Source organism: Laccaria bicolor, genomic scaffold, assembly GCF_000143565.1.
Source record: "Laccaria bicolor S238N-H82 LACBIscaffold_14 genomic scaffold, whole genome shotgun sequence".
Taxonomy (NCBI): domain Eukaryota; kingdom Fungi; phylum Basidiomycota; class Agaricomycetes; order Agaricales; family Hydnangiaceae; genus Laccaria; species Laccaria bicolor.
The window spans coordinates 532850-546219 of record NW_001889885.1 but is presented as its reverse complement, the minus strand read 5'-3'; the positions used below and the strand labels follow the sequence as shown (position 1 = coordinate 546219).

Here is a 13370-nt window from a genome sequence, read left to right as displayed (position 1 = left end):
AATATTTAAGTATGGTAACTGTTTATGCCTAGGCACTGGATCCTCCTCTTCATCATCCCTTGGGAGAAGTGGTTTAGGCTTTTCTTTCGGTTTTGGTATAGCTTTCTGGGTTTTCTTAATTACTACAGGAGGAATTTCTTCCTCCACTTCTTCAATTTCTTCTTCTTGCTCATCATCAGAATCTTCGAATTCTGCTAATTGTCTGCGGTTTTTGGCTTTAGTTTGGTTCTCAAGAGCTTTCTTACTTCTGGTATTGACCGCATTCCTACCAGATCGCTCAATCCTTGAACCTACAAGAAACCCTGCTGTTCCTGAGTATCAGCTTGACTGCGTCTAGTAGCTACATAACTTGCAGCTTCTTGACCTTGACCTTGCTGTCCCTCAAAATATGACAGAATGTTTTTCATATTGTTGACTATGTCAACTTCTTGTGCCGATGGACGTGCCACCTGTGCCGGCACCTTATTACCCAACAGTGTATCAATTCGAGTAGCCATTTTATCTAACATATCATCTCTCGAATCTCTAATCTGGTTGGTGTATACTGATTTAACTCGAGCATCTATTCCCAACTGGACGATACCTGGCTCTCTGCTGTTCTGGGTGTAAATTTCTCCAGGTGATGCAAACATATTGCTTTGCGCCATCATATCTTTATTGCTAGCTTCCTCAACAATCATTTTAGCAGACTTCCCATTTGTTCCTCTAGGTACTGGTTGTCCTGTGAGCGCGAAAAACATCTTATGACCGGACATTTTAATTTTTCCTGTTCTAATATGTTCTTCCCTATGGACAATTCATCGCGAAATGCCCTGTTTCTTCACAGTACCAGCATCCGTCTGAACCCATTCTCCAAGTAGGCTGTGTCTGCCTCATGGTGGGTGCTGAGGTAACATGCTGGGTCATTAACGTCTCAGTTAATTTGTTCATTTCTTGTCTTGATGCTTGGAAGGCACTCATTTGTGCTTTTTCACTCGATGTAATTTTATCCATGAGTAACGCAACTTTCTGGTTTAATTCTCGGATATCATCTTCTAGCTTAACACTATGTACTGGCGTAGTATGCGTGTGATGCCCTCGTGTCGTCCGTGTTTCTGTCGCATTGACACCAACCCAGGTATCACTTGAAGAGCTTATCCCTTGTGCACGTCCTGCAATAGTCTCAGCCATTTCAATTACATCTAGGATAGCATATGGATCCTCTGGACGGTGTTCTTTTCCATCGACAGCTTTTCCTTTATCTCGGGAAAGCTTAATATTGAGACTTCCTTCCACTTGTCCTCAGAAACTATCCCTTAGACATCCTAAAAACAGTTCTACCAATTCTCTGTTGCTCACCAAGGCAGGTGGCACCAAGAGTAATTTTTGTTCTGCCCGGAAACCTCTAGTGAGGCTTTTAAGTGCAACAATATCATCAATATCAATGCGCTGATGGTCATTACAAATTTTTCTCAAATTTGCTAGTGTTCCTTTCCCAGCATTCTTTGCCTCTGGATAGTCATCGATCAACGCCTGTTTAAACTCCTTGTATTCAATTTCGGGAGCAAACGTGTCAAATGCTCGCCATTCAAATTCCGTCATTTGGTCCGTATACCTTCCTAACTGTTTCTTCTTTTCTTGATCATCATCGATACCATGCTCTGTGAACAAGTCCTCCATTTGGTCAATGAATCTTAACAGCTCAATGGGTTTTTCCTTGTCAAAGTTAGGAGCTCCTCGGGAGCCTGGCAATGGCATCGGTCTAGACGATCTTCTGCCTCCAGTGGCAGGAGCTTCATCTCGGGTATTATCTGGCATGTTTGTAATATTTCTTTGGGCTAACGAGTTCGGCTTTATATTATCAGATGCCCTAACAGTTTTTCTACGAGTCGCGCAAGGAGGCGGTTGGGATACTGTCTCTGTTCTTAACGGAAACCTTTGCGCTACTGCTGTTGCAGGTTGCTTAGCTTTTCGTTTAGGTGGAGGTGGTAAACCTGATGATTCCCCTGCTTTAATAGAATTCACTGTTTGTCTGATTTTTGGTGCCGTGGTGAACGGCTCTGCACTAGTATTTAAATTGCTTCAAACGCTAGCGGTTTTTAATTTAAACTTTCGTTCAAATAAAATGATCCCATAGATCACTAAACTTTCAAGTCTTTGCTTTGTCATAAACAAAAGGAGACCCTCGCGGTGGGCTCCAGATGATACGCGTTGCACGGGGATGACCGTGAAAGTCCGAAACACGCAAACAAGGATCAAGCGTGTCGGGAAAACCCTAAACACCTAAACACTCACACACACACACACACACACTATCACAATCTCAGTGCACGAGTTCGAGGGCCTTTGGTATTAAGAAATACCACTTTTGTCTTCTTAGGTTTAAGTCTCAAGAGATTTCGTCTCAAAACGGGTTTTTATTATAAGGTGTGGTTTAGAATAGTTCAATAGAACAAAGTATGTCTTTCTGGGAACTTGGTCTCTTAAATGCAAAGTTCTTTGATCACAGTTTCTTCTATTAACACAAAACACAACTTCAATTGACTTTTATGACTCCTGTGAGTTTTTATTATGTCACTACACTCCAAACCAAGGGTACGAGTACGCTGTCTCGTCTAAATGATACTGTGTTTTTAAAACTTCTTATTCAAAAGTCTCCAAGTAAGTTGACTCCCAAGCACGCTGGCTTCGTTCACACTGTACTTTTCTGACCACAAAGAAATCTCCTTTAATTGATTACAACTGTCCACCTCCTAAGTTCCTACTTGGAGTGCAACTAGCTGGTCAACGGGGGGGGCGATTGCTTGCCTTTTGACCTGCCAGCGCGCTCCTTATATACTCCAGGAACCCCTATCTATGTTTTACATGTGTTTTAATGCGGGATACTTCGGTCCGAATTACAAATATGAAATTTAATGAACATGTGGTATATTTTGTAGTCTATCTCTGTGAACACTACAGATTTTGTAGTGTCGTGTCTTTCATTTTCAAACACATCAGTGTTTGATGCGTATGCGGAGTTAGCCGACGTAGCTATTCTTAGCTTGGCATGATCTCGCGTGTTTCTTTCTATGGCCCAGTTTACCAGTTTGACAGATGACATCACAAAATGATTAATGTTTCCTGATGCGTTGATGCGCATGCGTACGCGTTTACCAATAGTCTTCGGCCTTCCGTCGCTTCCGAGTTTTTAATTAAAATGCCTTGTCTTGGCTCATCTTTTCATTACGGAGGTCGGGAGACACTCCGAAGGTGTTTTCAAATGTCTTTCTTAATTGTCAGGGGGTTCTTATTATATTTCATATAATAGAATGTGTCTTTTTCTCATGTTTGTACTTGTGACGTTCAGACACATCAGTCTTTGATGCATACACGGGAACTGCTGTACATGACTTTCTGAATGGCCGTGAGCCACGCTAAGTCTTCGTACGTTTACTACCTAGGTGTAGTTTAGTCTTTCAATGTTTCAGACATGCTGTTTAAGCGTCTATGTCGTCTTTTCTGTATTTCTTGTATAAGCACGAAGTTTTCACAATAAATCCATTATGTGTTTCTAAACCCTTTGGTAGTAATGCAATTCTTCTCCCTGCGTTGGGTGTTTACTCTAGAACCTCTTCGTGCTCTATTTCATGGTAGGTGAATCTTAGATAGGATCCAAGTATAATGTCACAACACGTACTGCTGCCAGTTCCAAAGCCTTGTCCTATTTTCAGATTCCACGCATTTGCATTTTTAGTCAACTGTGCCGGGTATGCGCATTGACTCTTTGTATCATTGCAATTGTATGTAGTGTATTTATTAGAGATGACTTTTATCGGTAAAATTGTTAAAATTGAATTTTATATGGGTGAAATGGTTTCATCCGTATCAACGTACTGCAACCCATTTGTGTGAAGGACCATAAAGTCCTTGTGTCCAGGTTGCGGCGTGACACATCGAGAACTGGCAGGGTGGCCGAGCTGAACTCTGAGGCCCAAGTCTTTCAGTGATACTTTGTCGAAACACGCGCCATCCCATTTCTAAAACAATTGATCAGTCAACTAAAAGTGAATGAAGGTCTCATGATCAACTGACCTTGATGATGTGGTGAGGTAACTGTCGATGGCGCTTGAGTGTGCAGTTCAAGCACTCCGCTAATGGTCCCAGACAATCCTCACAGTGGTAGATTCCAGCTGGGGAGGAGCATGACATGCACCCATGGAAGTGTTCCCCCCCTGCCCTTCAAGCCTAAGCAATTCAAGCAGATATTCCTCCCTATATCCTGGATCACACCAATCCTTTCCAGCCCACTCGTGCAACGGAGCATCCTGAGAGCCCGTGTTTGTCAAAACACAATCAGTTCTCAGGTTTCGAGGCACTTACCAAAGTGGGGTACCGTTTTGCTGCAACTTTTGCAGCCACGGTGCCTTGAACGTTTTCTTCGACATTTATCAGGGGTGACTCCTCCCCGGCATCTTCATACTCGATGCAAGGGTTCCAGTCGTCGAATTCCTGTTCTACGAGGGGCCGACTCTGAGCAGAGGAGACTTTCATGGGGGAGCGAGGTGTTTGGAGGATTCGAAAGCCGTTATCAGAGATTTGGACAGTGCGGGAGTGACCAATGTGAAGCTTGTTGTCATGCTTGTTGTCGCGAACAACAACGAACTTGCTCTTTCCCTTGTAACGGCCCTTGGCCATGTTGATGGGAAAACAAGGGTCATCACCAAGTCGTCACATGTGCTCACACGCCAACATCAATAACATCAACAGCAGTGGTATGTACATACAGCAGGACAACTGAAGAATGTGCAACTACTCGACCAAGCTAACTACAGGAAATTGAAGTTGAAGTCTCCCTCACTCGAGGTATCCTCCTGCGTGGTCTCTCCCAAGCTTGGTCCCACTATTGCTTTCTCAATTTCTTCAAGGCCGATCATCGGGGTCGGAAGGCCGTTCATAATTTTTTGGATCGCAGAATTTAACTCAGCATTCCAACTATGTTTCGGAGGCGAGTCAGCATCAGCCTGCTCTGGGAAGAGGAACGACATCCAGCCGACTTTGCTACGGACAAGCTACAACAGAAATATCAGAAGCTGTCACATACAAACCAAGGACTAACCTTTTGCCGCAACTTCAAAATGTAAGCCCCGTAATCAGTGTCCATGTAATCCTTATTCACTTTTATCTCCTCAGGCTCCGGAAACCTGAGGCACCATACGAGATTGGCCCTTTCAAAGAATTTGTTGCTCTGTCCTGCAGCACACGCTAAGAAATAGCTGGGATGAAGCGCTTTCAAGACGTCATCCTGAGTTTTCTTCAAGTGCCTTGCAATTTCGTCAGCAGGCTCGGGTTTCTAATACAATCAACAATCAGTGTCCGCCCACACGGCAGTGTAGGGAAATCAATCACCTGCGCCAAGGCCTTTTGCCTTCGCTTGTACGCTGTATCGTCCTTGAAAGTGACGGGCTGTATTTTTTTGGGGCCAATCCTGTGTTTGCCCATTGGATAAAGGTGTAGAAGGTAGTTGAAGTTTGTGTAGTGATACTGCGTGAGGAATAACTTTAATGGAAAGGACTGTACAGTTGCCACAAATGACAAAAAGTGTGGATTATTGCGTGAACAGATTACAAGACTTCGCCGCAGGGAGTGAATAAGTGTCATGCTGAGACCGCTTCCAATTTCTCTCCTTCCCAACAAATTTGATAGCCTAAACAACCACTCGTGTGCCAGTCAGCCAGCTCGCCCTCCCTTGTCATCAAAAACTCCTCAATTTCCTCCAACAAAAACATGACATGCTGGAAGTCCGCCCCCACCTGATCAGTGTCGTTATACTCACTTCCACAACCATACTCTTGTAAAACTTTCCCAAGACATGACATGAATGTAATCCACCAGATTGACCCACAAGCTTGCTGTCACCTTGCAGAACTCCAACGCTGAACCGGGACTCACGATGCATTCCTTCATGATGTCGTCTATGTACTTGTACTTGTCACCCTGAGTCTTTTCATCAAATGCGATCTTGGCTTGGTTAAGGGTCTTGATGGGATTGTTGAGTCTGCTTTCTAAGTTCAGATCGATCATGCAGAATCTGGAGATTTCATCGTACATGACATCATCGGACCCAGTATAAATTCCGTTGGGCTTTCTCTTTCGTGTCCCCTTTCTCGGAAATTCTGAGCATTATAGTAATTATTCATTTTGAGTTGCCAACGAGTGCCGAGAAACCCGTCCTTTATTCCCTTAAGGAATCTTAAGTAGTGCGACCTCATGTACGTTTGATGCGTTGTTGGCAGCGTGACAAACCAAGTTCTAACCGTGGACTTCTCCTTCAAACGAAACCACAACCAGTATCCCAATGCTTCTGGGAGACTGGTAGCTACCACTTACATCATGTACTCCTGAGCTGTACCATAGAAGTTCCTGCTTAGCTACTGTGAATGAAATGAAATGAATTTTCATTCATTCACGGCACCTGTTTCATTCTAGATAATTTATTCTGTTTCATTCATTCCTGGCGACTGTTTCATTTTTTTATTTCATTCCACCATGGCAACTGTTTCATTCCTTGCTTCATTCTTCTCAGGTGCCTATTTCATTGTTAGAGCTGGGAAAATGATTATGTAATTGATACAGAATATTTAAGTGCCTTATTTGGCAACAGCATGCCTATCTTGTTGTGTATTTGAGCCTCAAATGCAAAAATACCCCCATATGGCCTCCCACACCACTGCAGTAGGGCATAACACATATCAGGCATAATTTGTATATTATTTCCTTATTTAGATGTGTATTAAAACATCGAAATTGTTGCCTGAAAGAATGAAACAAAAATGAAATAACTGCCTGGAAAGAATGAAATGAAAATTCCATGGCAATGAATGAAAAAAAAAAATGAAACAGTCGCCAGGAATGAATGAAACAGAAGAATAAAGCAAAAAATGAAACAGTTGCCATGGTGGAATGAAATTAAAAAAATGAAACAGTCGCCAGGAATGAATGAAACAGAATAAATTTCATTCTTGTCAGTAGAAATGAAGAAAAAATTGAAATGAAATGAAATGAAACAAAAAGTATTTCATTCTCCATGGCAATAGATTAGAATGACTTGGAATGAAACAGTTGCCATGAATGAATGAAAATTCATTTCATTTCATTCACGGTAGCTAAGCAGGAACTTCTATGGTACATGCCAGGTTTTACATGATGTAAATGGCAGCTACTAGTGTCTGGGAGCCAGCCTCCCAGATTCACTAATTGCTGAACATTCCAGAAGTAATCGATGGCTGTCCAGTGGTTGCCGTCCCACTCAGGAAGCTGCTCGACCTTCAACTCTGTTTTGATCGAGGCTGGCATGTTTCCGTAAGGAGCTTGGGGCCAGCCAGCTCCTCCTGGTCCAGGAGGATCATTACCCCCTCCTCCTGGTGGAGGCGGGCCTCCATTTCCCGAAGGAAATCCTGAAGGAGGCACGTGACTATCGTTTCTATTATTACTATTACCTGAGGAGGGAAATCCTCCTCCACCTCCTCCACCGCCTCCGGGGGGAGGAAATCCTCCACCTCCTCCACCGTGGTTGCTGTTACTCGGAGGAGGGCCTCCACTTCCACCAGCGTGGTTGCTGTTCCCTCTGTTATCGTCTGGCATGCCTCTTCCGGGTGGAGATCGTCCTCCTCCTGGATTTGCATTCGATTTGTTTGCTTGCGGTGCAGTGAGCGATGAAGATGCAGGGACTGTCCATAGGCGAGAGGTTTGGTTGGAGGGGACATTCGAGGTGTGTGTTCGGCTTTGATCCATTACCATCGCCTCTTTGACGTTGTCTCCTAGATTCGAGCGGGATGGAGTAGCGAGACCAACGGTGACGTCCGCGTTAGCGTTATAAGTGGGCGTCGAGAAGAATACTCCGGAAGTAGTGTCGTCCGCTCGTTCCAGGAACTGCTTGCCTGTCTGGAATGGCGTTTGGAATCCAAACGACGGCTCTAGTCCCTGGGTCTGGTCACGACCCTGTTCGATGCTTGGATTATTATCGGACCAAGGTGAGTTATAATTGTCCCATTCAACCTTTTTCTTAACTTCCACAGGATTACGCTCACTGTCTAGTGGAGGGGTGAGCGCTCTTTCTTTTACAGGTTCGTCCCATGTCAAGGTTTGTGTGGGATGAAGGATGTCCCAGCTTACACCGTCTTTAACAGCTTGTCAAGCGTTGGGCGTAAGCTGACTTTGATGATGCGGGATGTTCTCTAACAGGTATCTCATACGACCATCTACGTCCTCAATTCTCTTGAAGTCACTGTACAGCTTGGGTGCTGTCGAGACGGGGGAAAGGGGAATGTCGTTCCCCTGATATTCAGATTCATATTTCATGACTGTTTGTTGAGCTACCTGAAGTCGTTTAACTAAGATTTTATAGGCCATGTCCAACTGCGATCTACTCTTGCATCCTCTCAGAGCAGTAGTCATGGTGTCTTCGGGATCAATGGAGTAAACTCGCGCTCTTTCCTCAATAAGATCAGCCATCCAGTGAAGAAAGGCCTGTAGTTCATTGACGGCGCGGAGGATGCGAACAAGTCTCTCTTCTTTAACACATATACTAGTGTAGGGATCGACTCCTTCCCCAGTTTTACGAGTGATGTCCGACGGGTTGAGGTTAGGGTGTAATAAGATCCATGACACTTCCATCGCGGTAGATAGGTTACTCCCTTTCTCTAAATTGTATTCCAGGATCAAATTATACATGGGGGAAAGGGAATACCCTCTTTCCATGCCTACGCGAAACGTCCGAACGGCTATCTCTTCGTCGACAGGGAGCGTCGTAGGGGTGACTGAAGTGGGCGGAGAGGAGAGTGGTGAACTGTAGTTAGAGGATGCATCTCCTCCAGGTTTGTGCTGAGAGGGGTTGTTTCCGTCTGAGGGCAGGGGAGCTGTAGAATGAGTAGACGAAATTCGAGGTTCTTGGCTGTTACTTTGAGCCAGATAAGAGATATGAGGTGGTTGATCGCGGGAAGGGGCGTAAGAGTCTGTCGTTCGATCATTGGATGGGCTTCTTCTCCAATTTGAAGAGGAGCTCGGAGGGGATGTCGAAGAGCTGGGTTTGGAGACCTTAGCAGAGGAAGCTGCTGTAGGAGCCATAAGCCTTGATGTACCGCTGAAGGCCGGTCTCCCTCTTGACCCAAGGGGAGGAGAGGTTCTCCTTGGGATGCGATTTGACACCAGTTTAGAAAACGTCGAGGGTTATAAGGTTGTAAGTGCTAGAAACAAGTGTTGCGAGGGTCTTCGAGTTGTAGATAGTAGCTTCGAAGAAAGAGTCATTGGAGACGGTGAAGAATGAAGCGAGAGGTTGCTAAGCTTGCCGGCCAGACAAATCAGCTGTTCCCACAGTGTCCACCTTTGTGAACCGCTACTTTGGGTAGGATCCACCAGGGTAGCGGGAAAGCCGTTGTGGAACTGGCGAGCAGAGGTGTGAGGACCCATGTTGTGGTCACAGATCGAGGCTCACACTCAGAGACGAGGAACGTGACAGTCCAACGTAACTCGTGTTCCGACTTCCGGATGCAGTCCCATGGAAGTTGCGTGATGAGATCTGTCTTCACTCCTAAACTACTCAAGGTTTGCCGACTTCAGCCCTTGGTAAGGCTTTCGAGGTCAAACTCGTAGAGTTGGTATAGATGTAAAAGAGATGATATTCCCCTCGCGTCGAACACGAGGTACAAATACAACGTACAGAATGTATGACGTAATACAAAAATGAAGTAAGCATAGATGAGATGCGCGCGTGCACCATAAGTGGGCAAAGGTGGAAAGTAATGATGTACGGGGTAGGACTAACCTGTTACACCAACATGTGATGAGCGCGTGTGACTAAGGTTCGCTTTCCAGGTCAGCGGGCAAGCAGGCACATGGTGACACTGCACTGGGATTTGGCGAGGGCAGGCTGGACACCACAAGCGATATGTCAGTAACAGTCATGATGAACGGTGAAGAGAAAAGACGATGTTGAAAATTTTCAACATTGTCACATGTCATCGGACTTCGAATGGACTTAAGAATAATTTCTAAAGTGTTTGAGCACTCCGGCTTTTGGGCACTTCTGACTTACTGAGGTGAGTGACTTAAGTCACTCATGGCCAACCAATTTTTGGTCAATTTTTTAGAAAAATATACTGACGGAAAGAGGTCATTTCCGCAGTTGTGAACCTCTAATCAGAATAGGAACAGTATTTGAAATGCTGAGGTACCAGATAAAAAGTTGCAAGGAGGTTCCAAATGTAAGTTGCCTATTTTGGAAACTTCTTTTGATCCTTCTTCCTCTCGTCCGCCAACGTTCACTATGGGTCGCCCTCGCCTCTACAATACACAGGAGGAAAAGCTCCAAGCTTGTCGCATCCAATCTAAAAAGTACTATGAGCAGTGTGTCCCTTGACCTTTTCCTTTCATGATTTGTCTCTCACCGTCATTGGATCAACAATCAGTAACCGCGCTCAGATATGCCACCGGATGCATCGTAAATACAAAAGGAAGGCTAGAAGAGAAACAGAAGTCAAGGAGCAAGAAAGTACTGGGTCCGATGGGGTCAGGTACAAGGACCAAGTGGAGGTGCACCTGAAAAGTGCGTATTGAAGGCTTGGAGTCTTCGAGCTCATCTCTGCCCTCTTCTGACATTTACCTGTAGACAACTTGAATCAGCGACATAATTGGATATCTATGTTAAGTAGTGCCTAAGGCACATACATATCAAAATTCTAAGTGTTCCAAGCCATATTGGCTTCTACAGGCAATGTTTAATGATCACACGGAGAGAATCCAAAATGGGCATTTTGTTCAAAATGCATTGCATCGCTTACTGACGAAGTGCTCGCTTACTGACGAAGTGCTCTTCTTTCAGACCTCACGTTTTAAAGATGGGGACAAGCAGCATATAAAATTTAGGGCGGGACACTATTTACACAACATTCAGATAGGAGACCAGTACTTGGCAGAGCAACGAATTGGGAATCAAGTAAGGTATAATGCAAAGTTGGCGGTGAGAGCAGCCGCCATGCGACGATGCCCTTCTGTGACGCTAGCCACGCGAGAAAAACTACTACAGGACACACTGATCACGAGAGGTGAAGTGACTTCCCTGGTAAAAAAATATTAAGATCTTGAAAACTAATTTCCGAAGGGGAGGGAGCTCACCAGCCACAAAAAATACCAATGTCCCGACCACGACTCACACAAAAGAAGGGGCTGCCAGCATTGGGGGGAGGGATATGGTACCCGTATATGGCTGTGATGAGATTGCCTGGCGGAAGAATAGCATTGTCAGGCCTGCTGGGAGGTAAAGCATAACCTGGGGCATAGAGCACGGGAAGGCCGATAGCATTAGCGGCTGGGCTGATGGCATTGGGGGCTGCTGCAATGGGAGCGGTTACTGCAACGGAAGCGGTTACAGCGGAAGGAGGGATAACCGCAGCTGCAGGAGAGTTGAGGTCTTAGCAGTGCCCCCCCTATTCCTGCAGGAATCCGGTCATTCCGGTGGAATGGAATTTAGCAGAAGGCCCTGCTAAATTGTTTATTCCGGTGTTTTCCATTCCGGTGGAATTCCGGTGGATTCCGGAATGTACACCGGAATGTTCCCCGGAATGGGCAGGAATGGTGTTCCCCGGAGTGGGCAGGAATGGGATTCCAGTCCAATCTGTTTATTTTATTTATTTGTTACTGTATTATAGTTTATTTATTTTCAATGGATCACAAACAATGTTTGTTTGGTGAACATGCTCACCAAACATGGCCACCCTCTTCTTCCACCACCACCACCATGCTTGTCACCGCTGCCAATGCCATGCCATCACCGTCACCCATAGCCACCACCACCAACATCGCTCCTCGATCACCCATGGCCACCACGACCACCAACATCGACCACGACACCCTTCAACAACAATGCAGCGACACCACGTCACGAAACAACAAGCGCCGTAACCCACGAAAACCCCCAACGCCCACGAAAACAATGCCCCTGGACACAAAACAACACACCACCAGTGCCCACGAAAACCATACCCCGCCCACGAAAACATCCCACCACCCACCGAAAACACGAGCGCCCACCGAAAAACATGAGCGCCCACCGAAAAACACGCGCCGCCCACCGAAAAACACGCACCGCCCACACGACACACGACGGCACCACACCGCCTACCAAAACCACCACGTCCACACCAACGCCACCCACAACGACGCCCCCAACAGCAACCAGCTCCCATGATGACGGCATCGACAATGCCCATGAATAACGCAAAAACACGGACACACAACGAAAACGCGAACACGCGACGAGGAGGCGACAACAAAATGTGACACAACGATGGGACGCCAACGCGGTGATACGGATGAAACCATTTCACCCATATAAAATTCAATTTTAACAATTTTACCGATAAAAGTCATCTCTAATAAATACACTACATACAATTGCAATGATACAAAGAGTCAATGCGCATACCCGGCACAGTTGACTAAAAATCCAAATGCGTGGAATCTGAAAATAGGACAAGGCTTTGGAACTGGCAGCAGTACGTGTTGTGACATTATACTTGGATCCTATCTAAGATTCACCTACCATGAAATAGAGCACGAAGAGGTTCTAGAGTAAACACCCAACGCAGGGAGAAGAATTGCATTACTACCAAAGGGTTTAGAAACACATAATGGATTTATTGTGAAAACTCGTGCTTATACAAGAAATACAGAAAAGACGACATAGACGCTTAAACAGCATGTCTGAAACATTGAAAGACTAAACTACACCTAGGTAGTAAACGTACGAAGACTTAGCGTGGCTCACGGCCATTCAGAAAGTCATGTACAGCAGTTCCCGTGTATGCATCAAAGACTGATGTGTCTGAACGTCACAAGTACAAACATGAGAAAAAGACACATTCTATTATATGAAATATAATAAGAACCCCCTGACAATTAAGAAAGACATTTGAAAACACCTTCGGAGTGTCTCCCGACCTCCGTAATGAAAAGATGAGCCAAGACAAGGCATTTTAATTAAAAACTCGGAAGCGACGGAAGGCCGAAGACTATTGGTAAACGCGTACGCATGCGCATCAACGCATCAGGAAACATTAATCATTTTGTGATGTCATCTGTCAAACTGGTAAACTGGGCCATAGAAAGAAACACGCGAGATCATGCCAAGCTAAGAATAGCTACGTCGGCTAACTCCGCATACGCATCAAACACTGATGTGTTTGAAAATGAAAGACACGACACTACAAAATCTGTAGTGTTCACAGAGATAGACTACAAAATATACCACATGTTCATTAAATTCATATTTGTAATTCGGACCGAAGTATCCCGCATTAAAACACATGTAANACATAGATAGGGGTTCCTGGAGTATATAAGGAGCGCGCTGGCAG

At 45.2% G+C, this 13370-nt stretch overlaps 3 protein-coding genes across 3 annotated transcripts; all 3 read right to left on the bottom strand.

Annotated features, from left to right (window-relative positions):
* Positions 1 to 290: 290 nt before the first annotated feature.
* On the bottom strand, positions 291 to 1797 carry LACBIDRAFT_327891 (uncharacterized protein; the record flags this gene model as incomplete). The annotated part of the gene is made up of 3 exons (XM_001881773.1): positions 291 to 786; positions 830 to 1251; positions 1339 to 1797. The coding sequence occupies 3 exons, from the start codon at positions 1795 to 1797 to the stop codon at positions 291 to 293; spliced, it is 1377 nt and encodes a 458-aa protein (XP_001881808.1).
* Positions 1798 to 3578: 1781 nt separating this feature from the next.
* Positions 3579 to 9426, bottom strand: LACBIDRAFT_327890 (uncharacterized protein; the record flags this gene model as incomplete). Its single annotated transcript, XM_001881772.1, has 17 exons — positions 3579 to 3601; positions 3659 to 3741; positions 3856 to 3998; positions 4054 to 4074; positions 4137 to 4286; positions 4342 to 4647; positions 4746 to 4755; positions 4789 to 5030; positions 5078 to 5311; positions 5368 to 5517; positions 5795 to 5905; positions 6083 to 6134; positions 6349 to 6389; positions 7213 to 7415; positions 7458 to 8138; positions 8175 to 9118; positions 9332 to 9426. The coding sequence occupies 17 exons, from the start codon at positions 9424 to 9426 to the stop codon at positions 3579 to 3581; spliced, it is 3489 nt and encodes a 1162-aa protein (XP_001881807.1).
* A 1521-nt stretch (positions 9427 to 10947) lies between these two features.
* Positions 10948 to 12211, bottom strand: LACBIDRAFT_327889 (uncharacterized protein; the record flags this gene model as incomplete). The annotated part of the gene is made up of 5 exons (XM_001881771.1): positions 10948 to 11014; positions 11049 to 11074; positions 11169 to 11407; positions 11730 to 11866; positions 12117 to 12211. 5 exons carry the CDS (start codon positions 12209 to 12211, stop codon positions 10948 to 10950), a joined length of 564 nt encoding a protein of 187 aa, XP_001881806.1.
* Between the last annotated feature and the right edge of the window lie 1159 nt (positions 12212 to 13370).